The sequence below is a fragment of the Apis cerana genome, linkage group LG14 (assembly GCF_029169275.1).
Source record: "Apis cerana isolate GH-2021 linkage group LG14, AcerK_1.0, whole genome shotgun sequence".
Taxonomy (NCBI): domain Eukaryota; kingdom Metazoa; phylum Arthropoda; class Insecta; order Hymenoptera; family Apidae; genus Apis; species Apis cerana.
Window position 1 is genome coordinate 7672890 of NC_083865.1, and position 19765 is coordinate 7692654.

A 19765-nucleotide genomic window follows, 5' to 3' on the forward strand; every position below is an offset into this window, starting at 1 on the left:
AAAAAAAACAACTCAAAAATATTTTATTTCAAATTTTTTAAAAAATAAAATATCTTTTAAGTAATGATATTTTTAGTAGATTTATTACACTTTATGCAACTTTTGATTTTCTGATTTCAATATTCATCAACTTTTATATAAAAATTTTAATAAAATGATTTTATGCAATTCTATCATCAATCTTATATTTTTTTTTATATCTTTCTTTATATTTTTTTTATTATCTTCTCTTTATTATTTTATTTAAATTAATGTATTATTTTTGGTTGTTTTAATATTTTCTGTTTTGAATAGTGCATTACACATACATTTTACATTTTGTTTTTCACATAATATGTTAATAAAATTGGATATAGGACAATTTCATTATAAGCATAGGAAATAGGAATTTTTTAGTTAGAAAGGATTGTGTTTATACGATAAATGACCAGATTATATTTTCAATCGAATGCGTTTGTTCATAAAATAATTATATTTTCATTGCAATATTTATACGATGTTCTACTGACAATTTTCATTTGTTCATCACCACAATGAAATCATTCATTCACCTATTCGTTTTATCTATTATATAATCATTTATTCTTTCTATACATGTTCTTTTCACACGTCATTAAAAATACAAAATCTTCAAAATACATATTCTCTAAGAATATGTAAATATTATACAATTATTATATATTAAACAAAAAAAAGGGAAAAAAAAACAAGAAAAAAAAAAACAAAAAACGAAGAATAATGATGAGTATCATGAGATATAACAAGGAACCATAAAATAATGCATCCCATATCTTGTTACTATTAATTAATTTATTTTTAAAAAGTAATAGTAAAAATAATTTAATTTAATTAAAATAATGTTTTTTAACGTTAAATTCGAATTAATGTTATCAAAAATAAAAAAATATGATAAAATAAAAAGATTAAAAGATAAGATGATTTAAAATAATGAGTAGGATGCATTATTTTTCACAAGACGAACATATATGACCTAATATGTTCACGGTTCATATATCACACACATTTTGTGACAACAAATGTGTACACAATGTTAAAATAAAATGTTTCAAAAATTCACAGATTTTATATTATATATTATTTATTTATTTTTAAATTTAATTATTAATAACTAAGAATTACATATTAAATTTTTATATAGCAATAAGTTACAAAATTATAAATTATTTGCATATGATATGAAAAATTTCATATAAAAAAATAATTTTATGATTTTATAAATATTATAAAATTAATAAATATATCTGTTTTTTATTAATCTTTTTTATTAATATTCGTTTTTTTTAATGTTTTGAATCTTTGTGTCTAAAAATGAAATTTAAAAAAATCGAGATTAAATAAAGAAATTTAATATAATTTTTGTAATTAATTTTTTTTACTCACTTATTATTTTTATATATTGAAAATCTGTAAATTTCTGAATCATCCTCTTTTAATAGCTCCTAACATGAAAGACACGAAAATCGTGTTTAAATCATTCAACAGACGCACAATAAATTATAAATAATAATAATAATAATAATAATGATGATGATGATGATGATGATGATGATGATGATGATGATGATGATGATGATGAAGTTAATTTTATCATATCTTAGATCGTACATTGTAATACTATATTATAATCGTAAGAAACAGACACATTCTGTTCATTAACATTCAACAATCTCCAACGCATTTTCTTTTTAACAACATCACCACTATCATCATTCAATACATTTAAAAATTCACGCAATAGTATCAAAAGTTCTTTCTTTAATCTTATTATCAATATCGATTTATGTCAGTTTCGATAATACAAACACTAAATATCATTATCTAAAAAATTAAATATGAAATCAAATCTTTGAATTTCCCTGAAATAAAATCAATTCTCTGAATTATTAATTATTATCAATTACTATTTTTTTGTTTTTATTTAATCAATCATTAATAAATTAAATAATTAATAAATCAATAAGAAAAAAAAAATATTTAATAAATAATGAATCTAATTAAAATAATAAAATATAAAATAAAATAAAAAGAAAGAGAAAAACAAAGAATTATTTTTAAATGAGGACCAATATTTATTTTTTTAAGTGCAAAATTTAAACATTCAAAATGTATAATACAATCTGGTGAATGTTGTATATTCGATTTCGTTTGAAATCATATGTAATCGCGATATAGAAAAGAAAGGGGACAGCCTCGTTCAAATGCAACGCAACAGCGAAAACAACTTTAAAAATGCTACATTCGTTGTTTTTTTTATATACGCTCTAAATTCATTGAACAGATTCCATATATGCTTCCCCTGTTTGAATTATAATAACATGGAAATTAAAATAACGAAGCAAAACAGAAGAAGTTTTTGATCAGCATGATTCTATGCTAATAAACGATTGTGCGATTACCACGTCGATCCACGACGTTTTTGTCAATCTGGCACCAAAAATAATCATAAAACAGAAAAGAAATAACGATCACGAGATTTTGTGATTTCTTGAATGAAAACAATAGTTTCGTTCTAAAGATACACAAACTAACAATAATTAGATTGACGTATCTTTTAATACAATTAAAATCGTAACTAATTTTTTCTGTTATTTTACTTTGCCTCAGTACTTTCTGGAGCTGGCAATGGTATAGGTTTATCAGAAATTGGAACCTGTTTTTTCGTCTTTTTTCCTTTCTTCTGCGATTTAGGTGATTGTTTTATTTCACCACTATCTAGGTCCATTTTCTCTTCTGTTTTCTGTTGTTCTTCTTGAATAGACTGTTTATTATCAGTTTTCTCTGTTTCTTTTTCTTCTTTGACATCTTTTTCAATTTTATTTTTTTCAATAGTTTCTTTTATTTCCATAGTAGTGTTTTCTATCTTGTGATCAGAAATGTTCTCTATTTTTTTTTCATCTAAAAGATTTTCTGACTTATTCTCGGAAGAAATATTCTTTATAGGTTTCTCAATAGAAATATCTACTTTTTTCTCTTCAGGGATATATTTTTGTTTTTTCTCTTCAGAAACATTTTTCAATTTCTTCTTTTCAGTTATATTTGATTCTTCTGAACTATGTGTATCCATTGCAATCATTTCCTGTTTTTCCAATGCATTTGAAATCGCATTTATAGATTTGTTGGAAGTTTGATTAGCTTCCTCTTGTAAATCTGCCGTTTGATTATTATCAAAACTTTCTAATTTTTCCACACAAGTTTCGATGATTTCTCCAGTCTTTTTCATTGGAGATGATGGACCAGGAGGCAGTGGGATAGCTTCCTTATTCTGTGATTGATCTTCTAGTTTCTGATTCATTTTTTCAGTCTCTTCAGTAATGTTGGAAACTTGATCTTCCTGTTTTTCCTGTTCTTCTGCTGACATTTGTTGCAAAGGCAGTGGCGCTTTCGACTCCAGTAAGCTAATCGTTTCCTGTATACTTTTTATTGCGTTTTTACGTGCCTGTCGCACATTGTCTCTACCTTCTGTTTCAATATCGTCCAATTTAATCAATTCTCTAGTAAGCATTTCATCTAAATAAATATATTCTTTATCTGTTCTTGAAATGCCATTATATTGCTTGACTTGTTCAGCCAAAGCATTAACTTCTTTTTGAACAAGAGCTACTCTCTCTAAAGGATCCTTTAAAACAATAGGTAACTCTTGTCTCTGTTGTTGAGGCTGTTGAGTTTTTTGTTGTTTTTGTTGCTCATAATGCTGTTGCTGAGGTTGTCTTTCACAATATTGCTGATGCTGAGGTTGTCTTTCATTGTACAATTGTTGTCTAGGCTCTTTAAAATTATGAGTTTGCTGTTGTCTCACAGAGGGATGTTCAAATGCACTTGGCTGCTGATAAAACGATTCTTGAAAATGTGGAGACCATTGTTGATGTCTTCCAGCAAAATGCTGACCAAATGGCGTCGGTCTTTGAAAATGTGGATCCATATTCACAAAAGTTCGATGTTGCGAACCTTGATCGAAACTCCTTGGAAGCACAGGTTCATCTCTGCCCTCAACAAAAATTGGAATATGCCTAACATTGCTTTGTTGTTGCGGTTTTTGTTGTTGTTGCTGTTGAGATTGTTGTTGTGATTTATGTTGAGGCTGATTATGCTGTGGTGTGATATCTATCCTGGAAACATATCTCTGTGATTGCTGTGGTGATTGTTGTTCTTGTTGCTGAAATTGTTGATTAAAAGATTGTCTATTTTCTGGAGGTGCAGACATAGAACGTTGACCACGATTTCCTTTATCAGTATTCTCCATGTTATGATGATGTTGACCTATATCTACTGTGTTGCGTAATCCGTATTGTGGAATTTGACTTTTTTTAATATTTTGCTCAAAATTTGGAGATTTGTTTTGTTGATTCTGATTAACGTCTGATTCGCCGTGAGAACTGGAGACACTAGTTCCACTGGCAACACTACTTCCGCTTGCCTGACTTCTTGCGTCCTCGTCGGAATAGCCTTGTTGATAATTATTACGTTCTTTATTTCCAATATCACGGTTTCGATTGCGAAAAGAATTGTGGAAAGGGATATCACCCCAAGGTGGACCTAATAAATGATCTGCAAATTCTGGATGACGAGCTGCTAAATCATCCAGATGGGCACGAATATCACTGCGTCGACCAAAATTGTCGCCGTCGAATGGAAATCCCTGGAAATTAGAAATTAAAATAAATTCTTTTGTATTCATTTTTTTCTCTATTTTTTTTTTTTTTTTAATTTTAATATCTTCTGAATTTTAAAAAATGAAATATTAGTATATAATCATTTAATTTTTTTTTATTTTTATTTATATAATTATATTTCTGTAAAAGTTTTTTGTGGAATACATCATATTATAAATTTTTTTTAAAAATTTAAGAATGATGAATTTCAGAAGACATCTTAATATTAACAATTTTTTTTTCCTACTAAATTATGGACTAAATTAAAGCTTATTTAAAATCTATTTTATTAAATAGCAATTTAATATCTTTATAGCAAAATTTTTACAGCGAGTTAAAAAAAGCTTATTTTCTTTCAATATGCATAAATGCTCTAAAGGAATAATTGTAATTAAAAGAAAAATGAAGCGTGACGTGCAACGTATTGCTATATTTTCTTCAAAGTTATAGAATCTTTTATAATTTTAATAAACACAAAATCTCACAGAAATTATTAAAAGCCATGCACATTAGTCCATTTACATACGTGAAATCGTTTTTAAAAATATGAAGATTTCCATTGCGATCATATTTCTCGATTTTAGAAGAGCATTCGTAATCAATGTCACAATTCGTACATTCATATTACGATAATTCATGCCATTTCAAGAAATGATTTCGCGTGGATATTCCATTCGTGACGATGTGTATTACAGCCTTTATATCACTGGAAAATTATATATAGTGGCGACATAATGTGCACATGTATACATGACTTTTGCACGCGATTTTATAGTTTCACCCACGTAATATAAAGGAAATTCAAGGAATTCGCTTGTGAAAGTATTTTTTAATATAAATAATATATAATAAAAAAAAATTCTTATAATATATATAATTCTTTGTATATTTTCATCATTTATTTGATTTAATATTTTTTATGTAATATTTTTTATAACATTTCAAATAAAAAATTTATCATTTTTTTATTCAAAAGAATAATTGAAATATATATTATTTTAATTATAAATAAATTAATTATTTTAATTATAAACTAATTAATAATTAATAATTAATAATATTTGAAACAGTTTTTAATTTTAATAATTATTCGCTAATAAGAAACAAAATACAATGAAAAATTTTATAAAAAAATTAAAAAATTAAAAAAAATTTTCGCAAAAAGTAGAAAATAAAAAAAAATATCTTGTTTAATATTATTTTGAAGAAAAGACTTTAAAATACAAATATTGAAAGACTACAAGCGAGCAATTCGCATATTGATTACTTCAATAGTAATATATATTAGAAATAACAAATATTGTAGTTAAAAAATTAGAATTATATCTAATTCTATATTTAAAATTCATTATATTTAAGATTACTATTATATTTAAATTAGATATCTACATAATTACTTTCTTTATTTCTTCTGCTTTATCTGGATTTATTATTATACAAACAATTATTTGATTCAATTTCAACAATAATTAAAAATCATTAATTCTTTCATGATTTATTTTGTTTTGAATAATATTTCTTAAATAAAATTATGAAATGAAATTGAAATTAAATAAAATTAAATTTTGGAATATAATGATATATAATTCTGAACAAGTTTAAATTATCAAAGAACTGTATCATATTTCTTACACTATATATAATTTGAAAATTATGCAACATGTTAATTACGAGATGCAATTCCAGGAATTGTGACTGAACTACTCTGCATTGAATATTCATCCATGAGCTGCATTCCATACATTGCTTGCCTTTTATGCAACTTTTCGTCTTGTATGCACTTTTCCTCATGTATGTATATGACGCATCACAAATTGCAAAATCAATTTAATAAATAATCTATTTGAAATATTTAATTATACAATTTTTATAAATTCAACATTATTTTTATTTTATATATCATCTTAATGCTGATTTTTAAGATTTATTTTAATATTTAAAAAATATATTTTATTCTTAGAAAATAATTGATTTTTAATTTATTTTTTTAATTATTTATTATATCTATTAATTATAATAAATAACAACAAAGTATAATTTTTATGAAAATAAAATGCATCTATATAAAGGCAATTATGGTTATCCATAAAATGGCAAACTGGGTGAATGTCAGCGCCAATTCAATATAAACAAACTGTGTCATGGTCCTTTAAATTGAACTTAGGGTAGATGCCGTTTTGTGGTTATTTCCTGATTTTTTTATGATAAATATCGAGTTTTATGAGTACATATATTTTCAAAAGAAATGAAGTTTTGCAGTGCCAAAAAATAATCAGAATTTAAAATCCAAATATTCTCAAAAATCTTATATGGTTTTTAAATTTTATGTTATAGTGAAAATCGTTTGTAGAATCAATTAGTAAAATGAACTGAATTAATCTTTTATTTCTATTCTCCAACGAATAGATAACGCCTACATATATGTTAAGTTGAAGCATCATCGTCAATAGTATCAATAGTAATTATTATTGAAACCGGTTTCATTTTTGCGTGAAAAGTGATTAGATCATGGATAAAAATATCCTATTATCGTTTTTTTAAGAAGATAGATGTGGTGATATCGAAAAGATAATTTCCGATATCATATATATACTTAATAATATAATATATACATATATATATATATATATATATATATATATAACTTAACTACTATGACTTAATTAGATGATCGAAATTATATTGTGTTCATACAATTTGATTGATATGAATATAAACCAATAATTACTTTTATTTCGATTTAATGAATATAGTAAATAGGTATGAATCAATATTGGAATAAAATCAGGAAAGTAGATTTGTGTTTCAATAATTAATATCGTCGTTTTTGAAGTAGTAATATATATATTTATATATATAATATTATAATAATATAATAACTCACATTCTGTAATGGCGACAAAAATTTATGATTAAATTATTATAATTGAAAATATAACATGCAATATATCATGATTATTATTTTTTTCTTAAATCAATATATTGAAAAAATAAATAGTTTATTGTATTTTTTTTATAAACAAAATAAAATAAAATAATCTTTAATCTATCCAATTAATATTCTTTATTTTAATATTTCTTATTTTATGACTAATCCGCAACACATTTCATAGATGATAATATAATAATTTAAAACAATTAACTTTTCTAAATTAATGATTAATTCAAAAAATTTTTTCAGTTAAAAACAATGGAAATATCCATGATAAAATTTCAAAAGAAAAGACCTTTTAAGGTTACAAGATCTCCAAGCAAGCCTAATACGGTCGAGTGACCGAATAAAAGAAATAAAACATGTAGTCAGCGAATGGATCGCGATTATGTTACATTTTTCGTTTTTTTTTTATTTCTTTTCTCCTGCTTTTTTTTTCTATTCAATTCCTTTTAATCGTAAGAAACGCAAACAATTTGACAAAGAGAGTTACCGAAACGTCTCCATTAGTTTATTATTAGCATCACATTTGTATTTTGGAGGAATAGATTTTGTTTTAGAAGAATGTATTCGAAACTGAGATTAATAAGTAAGAAAAGATATTGTTTGATCTAACTGAATCAAATTGTATTAATTTAATCAAGAGCCATTGCATTTAATTTCTGGTTAATATATCGTAAAATTGATAACATAATGATCTTCAAAATAATTTTTTTACTTTAGAAAGACGTAATAAAAATATAAAAAAATAATACATTTGATAATAAAGCCATAAGAAATTTGAATAATTTTATTTTAATATTAAAATATTATAAAAATTATAAAATTTTAATCAAAATTAGGGATTTAATCAAAAACACATATAAATAATTTTAAAACATAATGTAAAAATAAATCTAGTAAATTAAATATATATAAAAAATATTTAGAATAATTTATTATAGCTGATTATATTTTAAATTCTATATTTTAAAAATTATAAATCTATATTTATCGAATTATATTTTTCTTATTTTTAATATTTGCATCTCCTCCATCTCCCTCTTTTCCCTTGCCATTATTTATTTTTTACTTAAGATTAATACATTACAAAAAATATATTATATATAGAAATATTATTTAGAGCTTATAAAATAATCAATTATTTATTTATTTTCATCCAAAGAAAGTAAAAAAATCCAAAGAAAGATAAAATTCGTCGTTTTTGAAGTTGCAAAACTACGTCACTCTGCGAATTCTATTTCTAACTTCCACGCGATCTCGCGGAACGCACAAGAGAAGGTCGAAACGAATCAAGAACATCAAAGGGCATGCGTATATCTTTCTCCATACTCTTAACCAATAACATCTGAATTTCTCATTTACAATTTGCTATCCACTTAATAAATTTGTTCGTAAAAAAAAATAAGTAAATAAAATGAAGATTCATTATATTAAATATAACAAATCAATAATAATTAAAATTAATGTTAATAATGAATTATATCGAAGACGAAAAATCAATGATAATATAGAATGAACTAGAATGAAGAAAAAGACGTATTGAATATAGAATGATCTGGAAAACTCTTGGCAAAAACGTTAAGAGTTGACTATATCAACGATTGCATGATTTGAAATACAGGCTTTGGCGCAACGTCATAAACCAATTAACAACTTCTATATTATTCTTTCCTAATATTTAAGTGTAAATTTGAATATCGAACAGATATAATACCGAAATAAAAATTGATAAATGGAAATAATTCAATATCGAGATTGATTTAATATCTGGATGTTAACTCATATACGTAATATTTATTGTAACGTATTGCGCGATGGAAATGGCAAAAGAAAATGGCACCACTTACGGGAAATGGACGATCCAAATCAATTGATTCTCCGAATTCAGATGCTTTGTCCACGATGACAGGCGAGTCCATTTTGTGGACCCTTTGATCCGTGCCTGATTTCGAATACGTGGTGTCCTTTTCCTTTTTTCTCTCAAAGGATGAAACTTTTTAATATAGATATATGTTGGCTTTTTTTCACACACTAGAAGGTTAAGTTCGTGCCCTTTTGCCGTTAAGAACTTGCTCTGCAGGTTAAATGTTTTTTTTTTTTACGTTTTCAAAGAATCAGCCAAAAAGCTCACTAAACAATGCCGATGTGTTAACAAAAAAAGGCAGAACGAAAAATAAATGATTTAAAACACACTTTCGTTTTCTTTTTTTAAAAATCTTGTAATATTACCAAGAAAACGTGTGACAGTTATTCTTATTCTTCCTTTCAATCTCCTCGCTAGTATTTTAGCTTTTTATTTTCTTTCTTTCGTTATATAATATGATCACTATTGACATTAGTCGTCTATTTTTTACACTTTGTATCACACACTGGCATATAAAAATTTTTTATTGAAAAAAAAAAACGTCTTTTCAACAAAATCGTCAATATATATGCGTTATAAAACATATTCCCTTCGGGTCAATAGTGAAACTGTCAGTGCGTTCCCGGAGCAACTTAAATATATTTATTGTGTGGGTTGTAGAAAGCCACGTGACTGCTATGTCGAGTATGGCCGAATCGTCACGAGAGCAACCGAATGAATAGACTAGAGGCTACTAGAACGTTCCTCTCTGTTGGACTCTTTCGAGAACTCGTTTGTTTTTCGCGCATTTAAATGATACATGACATTCAGAATGAAGAACAAAAATGATCGTATGCTGTTTTTAAATAATTATTGATAAATCTTTGTAAAATCTATTGATTATTTAAAATATATCATAATCATTGAAATAACATATAATATTTGTATTATTTTATATAGTGCAATTTTTAAAGATTTTAATTTTCAATTTTTAATAAATAAATAAAATTTTAGAATTATGGAATTAATATTAACAATTTTAAAAATAACATTTTTTTTTCACGTTGAAATGAATTTGAAATATTCTTTCAACAATTTATGGCTTGTACTAACTGTGACCAAATATTGTCAAATTTTTCCATTTTTTGTTTTTTTTATTTTCAATCAACCTGTTGAGTAAAACTGTACTTCGAACCTGTTTACTTATATCCTTTTATAGTAAGAATTTCACATATTTGTATTCCTGTCCAAAAATTAATTAATTTTCTCTTTTTCCTCTATTATTAAATAGTACTATAGATTATTGATAAAACTATTATTTGATAAGACTTATACTACTATCTTAAAAGTTTTACTTATTTTTTTTATGTAATATTAAAATTGAATCATTCGATACATATATATATGTATATTTATAATTTATAATATATGTATATTATAATATTTATAAATAAAGTATATTTAAAGATCTAAAGATATTATTTTATTATAAAATATTATATATATATATATATATATTTAGATCACATATTGTTCCAAATAAAAATTTATATAAATGATTAATAAATAAAATTCATATATTAACAAAATTTATTTTCAAAATATTTCGAATTTAAAAAAAAAATCGTCTTGAAAATTCTAATATGATTCTTTTGAATTTGCAAATATTTATAAAAATTATAAAAAATTTTAAATAATAATGCATTTTCTATAATCGATAGAAAAACAAAACTTCGACTCAATATATTAGTAATTTAATAATTATATTGCAACTAATGATTTCTTTCATATTTTTGTTCAAGTATTTGAAGAAATATTTTATTATTTAATAATAATTAATTTTGTATTAATTTTATTTATTGTACCAATAAGATATAAAAATTTGCCATTGAATATTAGTCAATATTAGATAATAGAATTTGGTTTCAATCCAAAGTTCTTCTATTTAATATGAAAATATATGTAGAAATGTATGTATTCATATATTGTGTAAATATATATACATAAAATATATATACTGATCGTTTGGCAAGCATTATGATGCGAAAACAAATCGAAATTTTACTTATCATAACCTAATTTTATTAACATTTAATAATAATATTTTATCATGTTAATTCTTATGTTGAATTTATTAAAACAATTATTTATAATATTTGATAAAAAAAATGAATTTTCTCAAGATAATTAATATGATAAAATTTGTCTAAATTTTTTTATATCTAAAGATAACTGATAAATATAATTTAACACGATGACTTTATTCAACATATTAAATTAAAGTTAAAGTTAAAGCTAATTAAAAGCTAATTAGGATTTCATAATTTCATAATTTAATATATGATTCTAAATTGTTTAAAAATTGTATTACATATTATAATTTATTTAATAATATTGTGTAAGTTTTTTTTATTTAATTTGTTAATAAAATTTTACATTAATTTAAAATAAAAATCAATCTTTAAATAAATTTTTAAATAATATTTTTTATATTATTATATTATATTACCTGGAATAATGAATATTTCACGAAAATCTCTTTCTTAAAGTGAAGCAAAAAAAGCATTTTCTAGAATAAGTACATACCATAGCAGTTTGCGATTCATAATTCAATCATAACGAGCCTGTAATCATAGAAAATAAAAAAAAATGTGGACAATGTTTAATCAAAAAATTTAATCGAAAATTAAAACTTATGATGTTTATTTTTAAATATTAAAAAACATTTTAAAATAAAATGCTTATTTCACATCACTTCTGATATAAAATATATAAATATATCATGAAAAATATATTCTTTGAGAAGTTAAATAATATAAAATAATAACATAAAAATCTTTATATAATATTTCTGATTTAAAAAATGATATATTAAATTTTTTTATGAAATGTTTATAGAGAATAAACAATTAAAAATTCCAAAACAAATAAAATAATTTTTAGAATTATTATAAACATTATATAGTTAATAATAGTATAAATGAACACGTGTTACAATCTGGCGAAATAATAATTCCTTTGCGATCAAAATATAATTTCATCATGGAGATAACTTCTCACAAAATATTTTATAAATACAATAGAATGAGATCAAGACTATTGGTTTATCACTTGATAATAAGCAAGAAACAGATCGCATCACATACTTTGTCCAAAATGTCGATTCGTGTATAGACGAGTATACAATGACAACTCACCGAACAGATGACTCACTTCGTATTCCCCTACAAGATAAAGATTATATAATCGATTGTTTGACATATTAATAAAATGGATTTTATAAAATTTATCTATATAAATGTTATACTTAAAATTAAATAATTTTTTATTGAATAATCAAATGATAGTAAAACCAATATTTCATACTTCCATGCATGCATATATTTCTTAATTTTATAAATAATTTAAAGAAATAAATAATTTAATGTTTATTAATATGAAAAAATAAACCGGAAAATAAATTTGACTTACAGAACAAATATTTGATATCTTTTATTACATGATCATTTTCCAAAAATGAAAATGAAAATGAAATAAATGAGAGAAAAAATTCCTTTTATAAAAAGAAAAAAAATGTACATCTCTTGTATAAAATAAAATTGCTGTAAAACTGTAGTATCACTGTATTAAAACAGTATTGCTATAAATCATATGAAATTGTTTCCATTTATTACATATAATACATAAAATAACTAATATAATATAATACATAGAATAAAAAAATTGGCATCTAATAAGACGTTCATTTTGAGGTTAGGTATAACTTGTTCTAGTTTTTAATAAAAATAATCTTGAATGTTCAAAAATTAAAAAAACAATTTTCTTACTTTTTTAATTTTATAATTTGTAAAACTAATAAAACAAAATTTTATTTATTTCTTCAATTAATATAAAGAAATAAAAAATTAAAAAAAAGATAAAGATATAAATATAAGTTTATTATTTTAATTTTAATTAATATTTTATGTGAATTTCTAATGAATATATAATTGAAAAAATTAAAATTCGATCAATTTTTTATATATAATTTTAAAAATCATAAATAATTATTTTTGTTGAGTATTCATAGTTGCATATGAAAAATATGATAATAAAAACTAAATTTGTTTTGATTCATTAAAATGATGATATGATAAGCTAACTAGCTTAAGAAAAATTATTGTGATATAGAATATACAAAACTCGTGCCAAAAAAAAGATAAAAGAAATAATGAATAAGAAGAATATATCAATAATTGCAAATTAAAGAATATTCATGTTTTATCAAATTATATATTTAAAAATAATTTTTTTTTAATTTATTTTTTTTTAAATTTTCTTCTAAAAGATTCATATAGAATTAAAAATGAAGTACATTCTTAATACTATTATTTAATAGTTCCCGTGAACGTGTTGCCATCTAACGGTATAATAAGTAAGTTGCAAAATATAAAATTATATCCTTATATTTTTAGATCTAAACTTATAGTTTTCTTATATGATACAACACTTAAAAGTTTGATATTATCTTATATTATAAATAACTGTACTTGAGTGCAAGAAAAAACTATAAAATATAGTACTGATCATAGCAATTTTATATATATTTCATATTTATACTTTATGAAACAGGACTCATTCTAATTTTTATTTTTAAAAACAATATAGAATTTGGTTTTAAAATATCTTTATATTTCACATAAAAGAATTCAAATCAATATATTTTTTCTTTATAAAATCTTAGTTAAATGTTCAATTTAACCTTAATCTCACAAAAAGTAAAAAATAATTAAATTTGATCATTAATAAAATCGATTCATCAAATCATAGATCATATCATTCAATATAAATAGTCACTTCAATTTCATTTTCGATTTCGTTCTGTTTATACATTTCGATCATTGATAATGACGATCGATGATCTACGATGATCGATGGTACAACCAGGAGATCATAAGTTTGAGGAGGCGATCAATCGACATTCTCTAGCAGACTAAAGTTTTGTGACGTCATCAAAATGACTGTAGAAAGATTCCTTTACCGGTATCAGTATATCTCAACATATTATATATACCATACTATATTATCGTATAAAACTTATGCATATATCAATCGTATAAAATTTGCAAATGTGAGAAATTTTTCATAATGTAACTTTATATAATATTATTCTCTAATTCAATCCTATTTTGTCTAAATTCATTCTTTATAAATATAAATTATAAAATATAAAATTTTATAAATTATAACTATAATTTTATAAATTATAAATTGTAAAATATAATTGATTATAGAATATTTTTCATATGTACGATAAATAATTTTTATAATATTTATAATAATTTTTAATAATAATAATTAATTCAATATATGATTACAAAGAGTTGTGTTATATTTCATATTAAATTATTATTATTAAATGATCAGTTAGAACAATTTTATATGAAATTACATTGTTTCACGTATAACGAAACATTACTATATCAAATGATGAAAGGAAAAATAAAGATTTCTATTACAATTAAAATTATTGTAAATTACATTATATTTATAAATAATTCATTGATGAAATGAATATATAATTTCAATACCTCAATCAAAATTGTATTCTTTATTCTTTATCTCAATTTATAAGATTTTAAAAAATATATAATCTGAAAATTTGATATTATTATTTTATATCTTATAACATTAAAAATATTTCTATAGGTTTTTTTTATTTATATCAATAAAATAAATTAATATTTTATTTATAAATTTTTTATAAAAAAATTAATTTAAAATGAATAATATTTTCTTTTTATATAAATGTTTTCTTTCTAAAATTATCTGTATATTTTTTAAATTGATGAATATAGATATTGAATATAGATATAAATTTGGATATAGATGAAAAATGTTGGAAGTTTGTTAATAATTGAAAATCGATGTTTTTAGAATCCTTTGGATAATTCTAATTGATACAGGACGTGGCGATAAAAGCTAAAAGGTTATTAAAAGCTTTGAAAATTAAAGAATCCACAATATTGATCTCTTTGGATAATTTTTGGATTTTTTTAAAAGAATCATATTTCTTGGAATGTATACAAAGAACATGATTACACTATTATTATACTATTATTATATTACTATATATATATATATATATATATTACTATTATTATACTATTATTATTATTGTCATGTAAAATGAACGAATAGAAGTGATCAGCGAGATAATACAATTACAATCATATCTTTATTTTTATCTAGGATCTATATAATATGATCTTCATATGATACAATATTTTATTCAAATATTAATTAAATCAATTTATTTTTCATGAATGTTTATTATTGTTTCATGAATGATATTTTTCAAAAAAAAAAACGAGAGGAATAATTAACGATCCGACGGTTCTGAACAATGAAGAAAAAGATCACTTTCCAAGTATCATCTCTTTCCATATGTGATGAATTTTATAAATCATTATATGAAAATAGCTCGTCAATAGAAAAAACTGAAAGAAATTCTTATTTAAATTATAAATTATTTAAATTATAAAATTAACAATAAATTTTTTGATATACTCAAGTATTAGAAAAATAATAACGATGAATATATTATTTGTTTTAATAACAATAAATATTTTAAAGAAATGTCTTAAATTCTTTTCGTCAAAAAAAATTTCCCAATTATATTTTCGTATTAATTTCTATAAATCTCTATATTTATATATATCAATATCTATAATATAGAGAAAATAAGAAAAAATAGCTAATAACAATAATAATTTTTCTAAGATAAGATATTTTTTTAATTTTTTATGATAAAAGAATCAGACGAATTCTATATCAAAAGAATGATTTTTATCATATTTTAGATTTTATTCATTTATGTTAAAAAGAAAAGAATTTATGTTAAAAATTTATAATATTAAATCTAATATTAATCATTATATTTATACTCTAAAATAATATTTAAAAAATATTTTTAATAAATAATTTTTTTCTATATAAAATATATATGATAAAATTATATTTGTAATCTTCGAACACCATTGGCATGTTTGAAGACGTAGGAACGTTCTCGACGACGACATCGCCAACGCCGAAACCTCTCAAAATAGCCGCCATTGATTCTCTCTCGCCATTCCAAAGCAAGAACCATTCGATCCAGAATAATCTGTCTATTCGATCTATGATACTTATCACACACCCGTTATATTATGTTCATATGATTACAAATCGCTAAAATTATTATGATTTGAAATCCATTAATAATAATATATATATATTTAGTGAAGAACATGAACAAAATGCATCTTTGTATTAAAAAAACATATTTTTTGCTAAAATAATCTTATCAACCAATCAATGAAAAGTTTTATTATTGAAAATAAAAAAGGATCCATGGCGAGGCAAATAAGTGGTAAATCATTTTCCCGGCACGACGGGCGTTTAGCAACAAACATGTTATTTCTGGGTCCTTTGCGAGTCTGTCTGCGCTTCTGAAAAGCCAACGATATCCCAATGTATGAGTGAATGTGTTCGCGACGATAAAACTTGCGAAACTTACCGCACGTATACCATATTGATTTCATTTCAGTCCGTAAACGGGAATACGTAGTTATCCTCTTCACCCTCAAAAGGGGCATTTAATGCAATTGGAGTAATTTTAATAGCCTTCTGGCTCCTATATGCTTCTATGAATATACCTTCTTCCAAGGACAGTGAGTGAAAAAAGAATAGATCCTTTTTAAGTAATATTCATTATAAGATCTTTGATTGTATATTTGATAGATTAGTGTTTTGGTTAATTTTTTTTTTGGTTTTTAAGTATATAACCAACGTCATTTAAATACAATAAGTATATCATTTGACATTTCTTTTTAGTAATTGATTCATATTCATGATTAATATTATTGAATTTTTTATACTTTTATCATGAAAATAAATTTCAAAAATTTATTTAATATTTTTTCATTATTATTTCTTCTTTCAGCTAGATCCTAAAATTTTATAAATTTTGAAGAAATTAAACATCATATTATTATCATAAATTATTTCGATACATTATTAATTTAATTATTTATATCTATTTCGATTCATTCATTATATTGATTAAAGTTAAATAAAATGAAGGCATATGAAAGAAGAAAAAAACCTATGATCAAATTTTATTTAAATTTTTTTTTGTTTTTATTTAATTTCTCTTTATATAAATAATTTTAAAATTTCATTGATTAAGTGATTTTATTATTATATAATTTTATAAGAATAGAAAAAATGTTTCAAACTAATAAAAAAATAAATTAATTGTAAAAACAAAAATTTCTAACATTTTAATTATAAATAAGTTCTAATCCAAATCTTTTAATCATTTTTATTCAAATGATAATAAAAATGTAATAAGTTTATTAATATAAATTTAATAAATATTTCCTATTTTCTGTCTAATTACTGTAATTTTTTTTTATAAAACGATAAAAATAAAACAAAATAATAAAAATATTAAATGAAAATTCTTTTATTACAAAATGAGTAAATAAATAATATTAAATATTAAAATATTGAAATATTGAATTAATCTTATTTTTTATTAGCAATGGAGATAATAGAAATAATTTATTCCTTCATTTGTTTTATTCAAAATAAAAAATAAAACAGAGAAAAAGGAAAGAAAAAGGAGAATGATAAGGAAAGAAGGAAAGAGACAGAGAAATATAATATAATATAATTTTTAATATTTATCTAAATCGATATTGAAAATATATTGATCAAAAATTTTTAGTTTTTATGTATAAAATATAAAAATAAATTTTAATTTTATATGATATATATATATATAACTAAACTTAACTAAACTTATTTATATGAAGATTACAGTTTGAATTTAATAATGTTATGAAAAATATATAGAATATCAATATATATAGAAACATTAAAAAAACACTTAAAATAAAAATTTTTAACAAATAAATATTTTAATATCAATTTAAACATTGAAATAATATACTAAGAAAAAATCATGATAAAATAATTAAAAAGTTTTCAGGATGCCGACACAGTTTTAACAATTACGATATTGCCATGAACTATAATAATTGGCTCATTGACAATGCAGAACAGGTGATTTAGTATAATAAATAATAAATTTTGCAATATGGAATATTTAAATTATATTAAATATAAGAAATTAAATAATGATTATAAAAGAAATATATTATATTATAAAAGAAAAAATATAATTAAATTAATCCTAAAATAAATATTTAACATGCAGTTTTAATGATAAAATATATTTAATGCAAGTATTATTTTATCGAAAAATATCTTATTCATTCTATGCTTACATTCTTTCGCATTTTTATTATATCGCAACATATTTCATCGGATACCAGTAGCCAATAAACACAATTTTTTTACTTCTTTGTCCTCTGAAAATGTCGGCATTGCGACAAGAATAACCGACAAGCAAAGAAAACTAAATACATGCCGGTGAAACTACGTAGAAATTGGGCCACTCTATAAATAAAGAATTTTTGTACAACATTCAATCGAGATGAATGCAAGAAGGAATATATATTTTTCGATATTTCGAAATTTAAGACAAATATAATAAAATATAATATTTAAAAATCATTTTCGATTTATCATTATTACATATTATCTAATAAAGTAATAAAAAAAGTAACTTTAGAAAAATAAAGATTCATAAAAACAAATGATTCTTACATTCTTATTTAGAAAAAAAAATCATTCGAAAAATTTGTTAACAACAATTATATTCCTATATATAAAACTCAATTTTAATATATATATATAAAAGAAACTCACCCTTGAGAAAGCGGAATGTCGTTCAAAGGAATCCCGTCCTGGTCTATTAGTAGGCTCGAAGAAAGACTTGCTATCTTCATCGAATTGTTGTTTAATCTCTTGTAGAAGTTCATCGCCAGATTTACCACGTAATCTATCGCTGAATTTCGGTCTATCGCGAAAATAAAAAGACATTGTTGTATATTTGCACACGAGAATTTCATGCACAATTTAAACGTTGCACTTGATGCCTTTTAACCAATAAGATATAGCAAATTTAATTTAAAATAATTTCTTTTTCTCGTAACAATCACGAAACGATTTTTCGTATCGCTCCCCTACGAAGTGATGCGCGTGACTGAAAGCTCGCGCCGAATCATCGCGAAAATAATCAAAGAGCGCGCAAGCGCACATCATTTCGTGTAATCGTATCTTTTCGGCGCGAAATGTATGCTTATTGGTCTATTTTCGATTGTTGACCAATCACAAAATTGTCATCGATTTATCTTAAACTATTCAATATTCTTGATAGATATTCCA

The 19765-nt window shown here is 22.6% G+C and overlaps 1 protein-coding gene and 1 long non-coding RNA gene across 6 annotated transcripts; both read right to left on the reverse strand.

Annotated features, from left to right (window-relative positions):
• Positions 1 to 449: 449 nt before the first annotated feature.
• On the reverse strand, positions 450 to 19586 carry LOC108000663 (BAG domain-containing protein Samui). Of its 5 annotated transcripts, none has more exons than XM_062084465.1 (3): positions 12646 to 12668; positions 12035 to 12072; positions 450 to 4657 (listed from the first exon to the last, which is right to left on the reverse strand). In XM_062084465.1, exons 2-3 carry the CDS (start codon positions 12035 to 12037, stop codon positions 2612 to 2614), a joined length of 2049 nt encoding a protein of 682 aa, XP_061940449.1. In that variant the 5' UTR covers positions 12038 to 12072; positions 12646 to 12668; the 3' UTR covers positions 450 to 2611. The 5 variants fall into 5 exon arrangements, with proteins under 5 accessions (XP_061940449.1, XP_016916635.1, XP_061940450.1 ...); XM_017061146.3 differs by having other exon boundaries at positions 12595 to 12668; XM_062084466.1 differs by lacking the exon at positions 12646 to 12668 and adding an exon at positions 12444 to 12601.
• On the reverse strand, positions 15647 to 17415 carry LOC133667256 (uncharacterized). Its single transcript, XR_009832582.1, has 2 exons — positions 16986 to 17415; positions 15647 to 16917 (listed from the first exon to the last, which is right to left on the reverse strand). It is a non-coding gene; the product is annotated as an uncharacterized LOC133667256 (long non-coding RNA).
• Positions 19587 to 19765: the final 179 nt, after the last annotated feature.

Bases quoted from the DNA above. Each gene is read 5' to 3' on its own strand.
- LOC108000663 (XM_017061144.3), bottom strand. From the start codon at position 19,420: ATGTCTTTTTATTTTCGCGATAGACCGAAATTCAGCGATAGATTACGT. The intron at 4,658-19,246 runs GTGAGTTTCTTT...TCTAATTTCCAG, and splicing joins GACATTCCGCTTTCTCAAGG to GGATTTCCATTCGACGGCGA.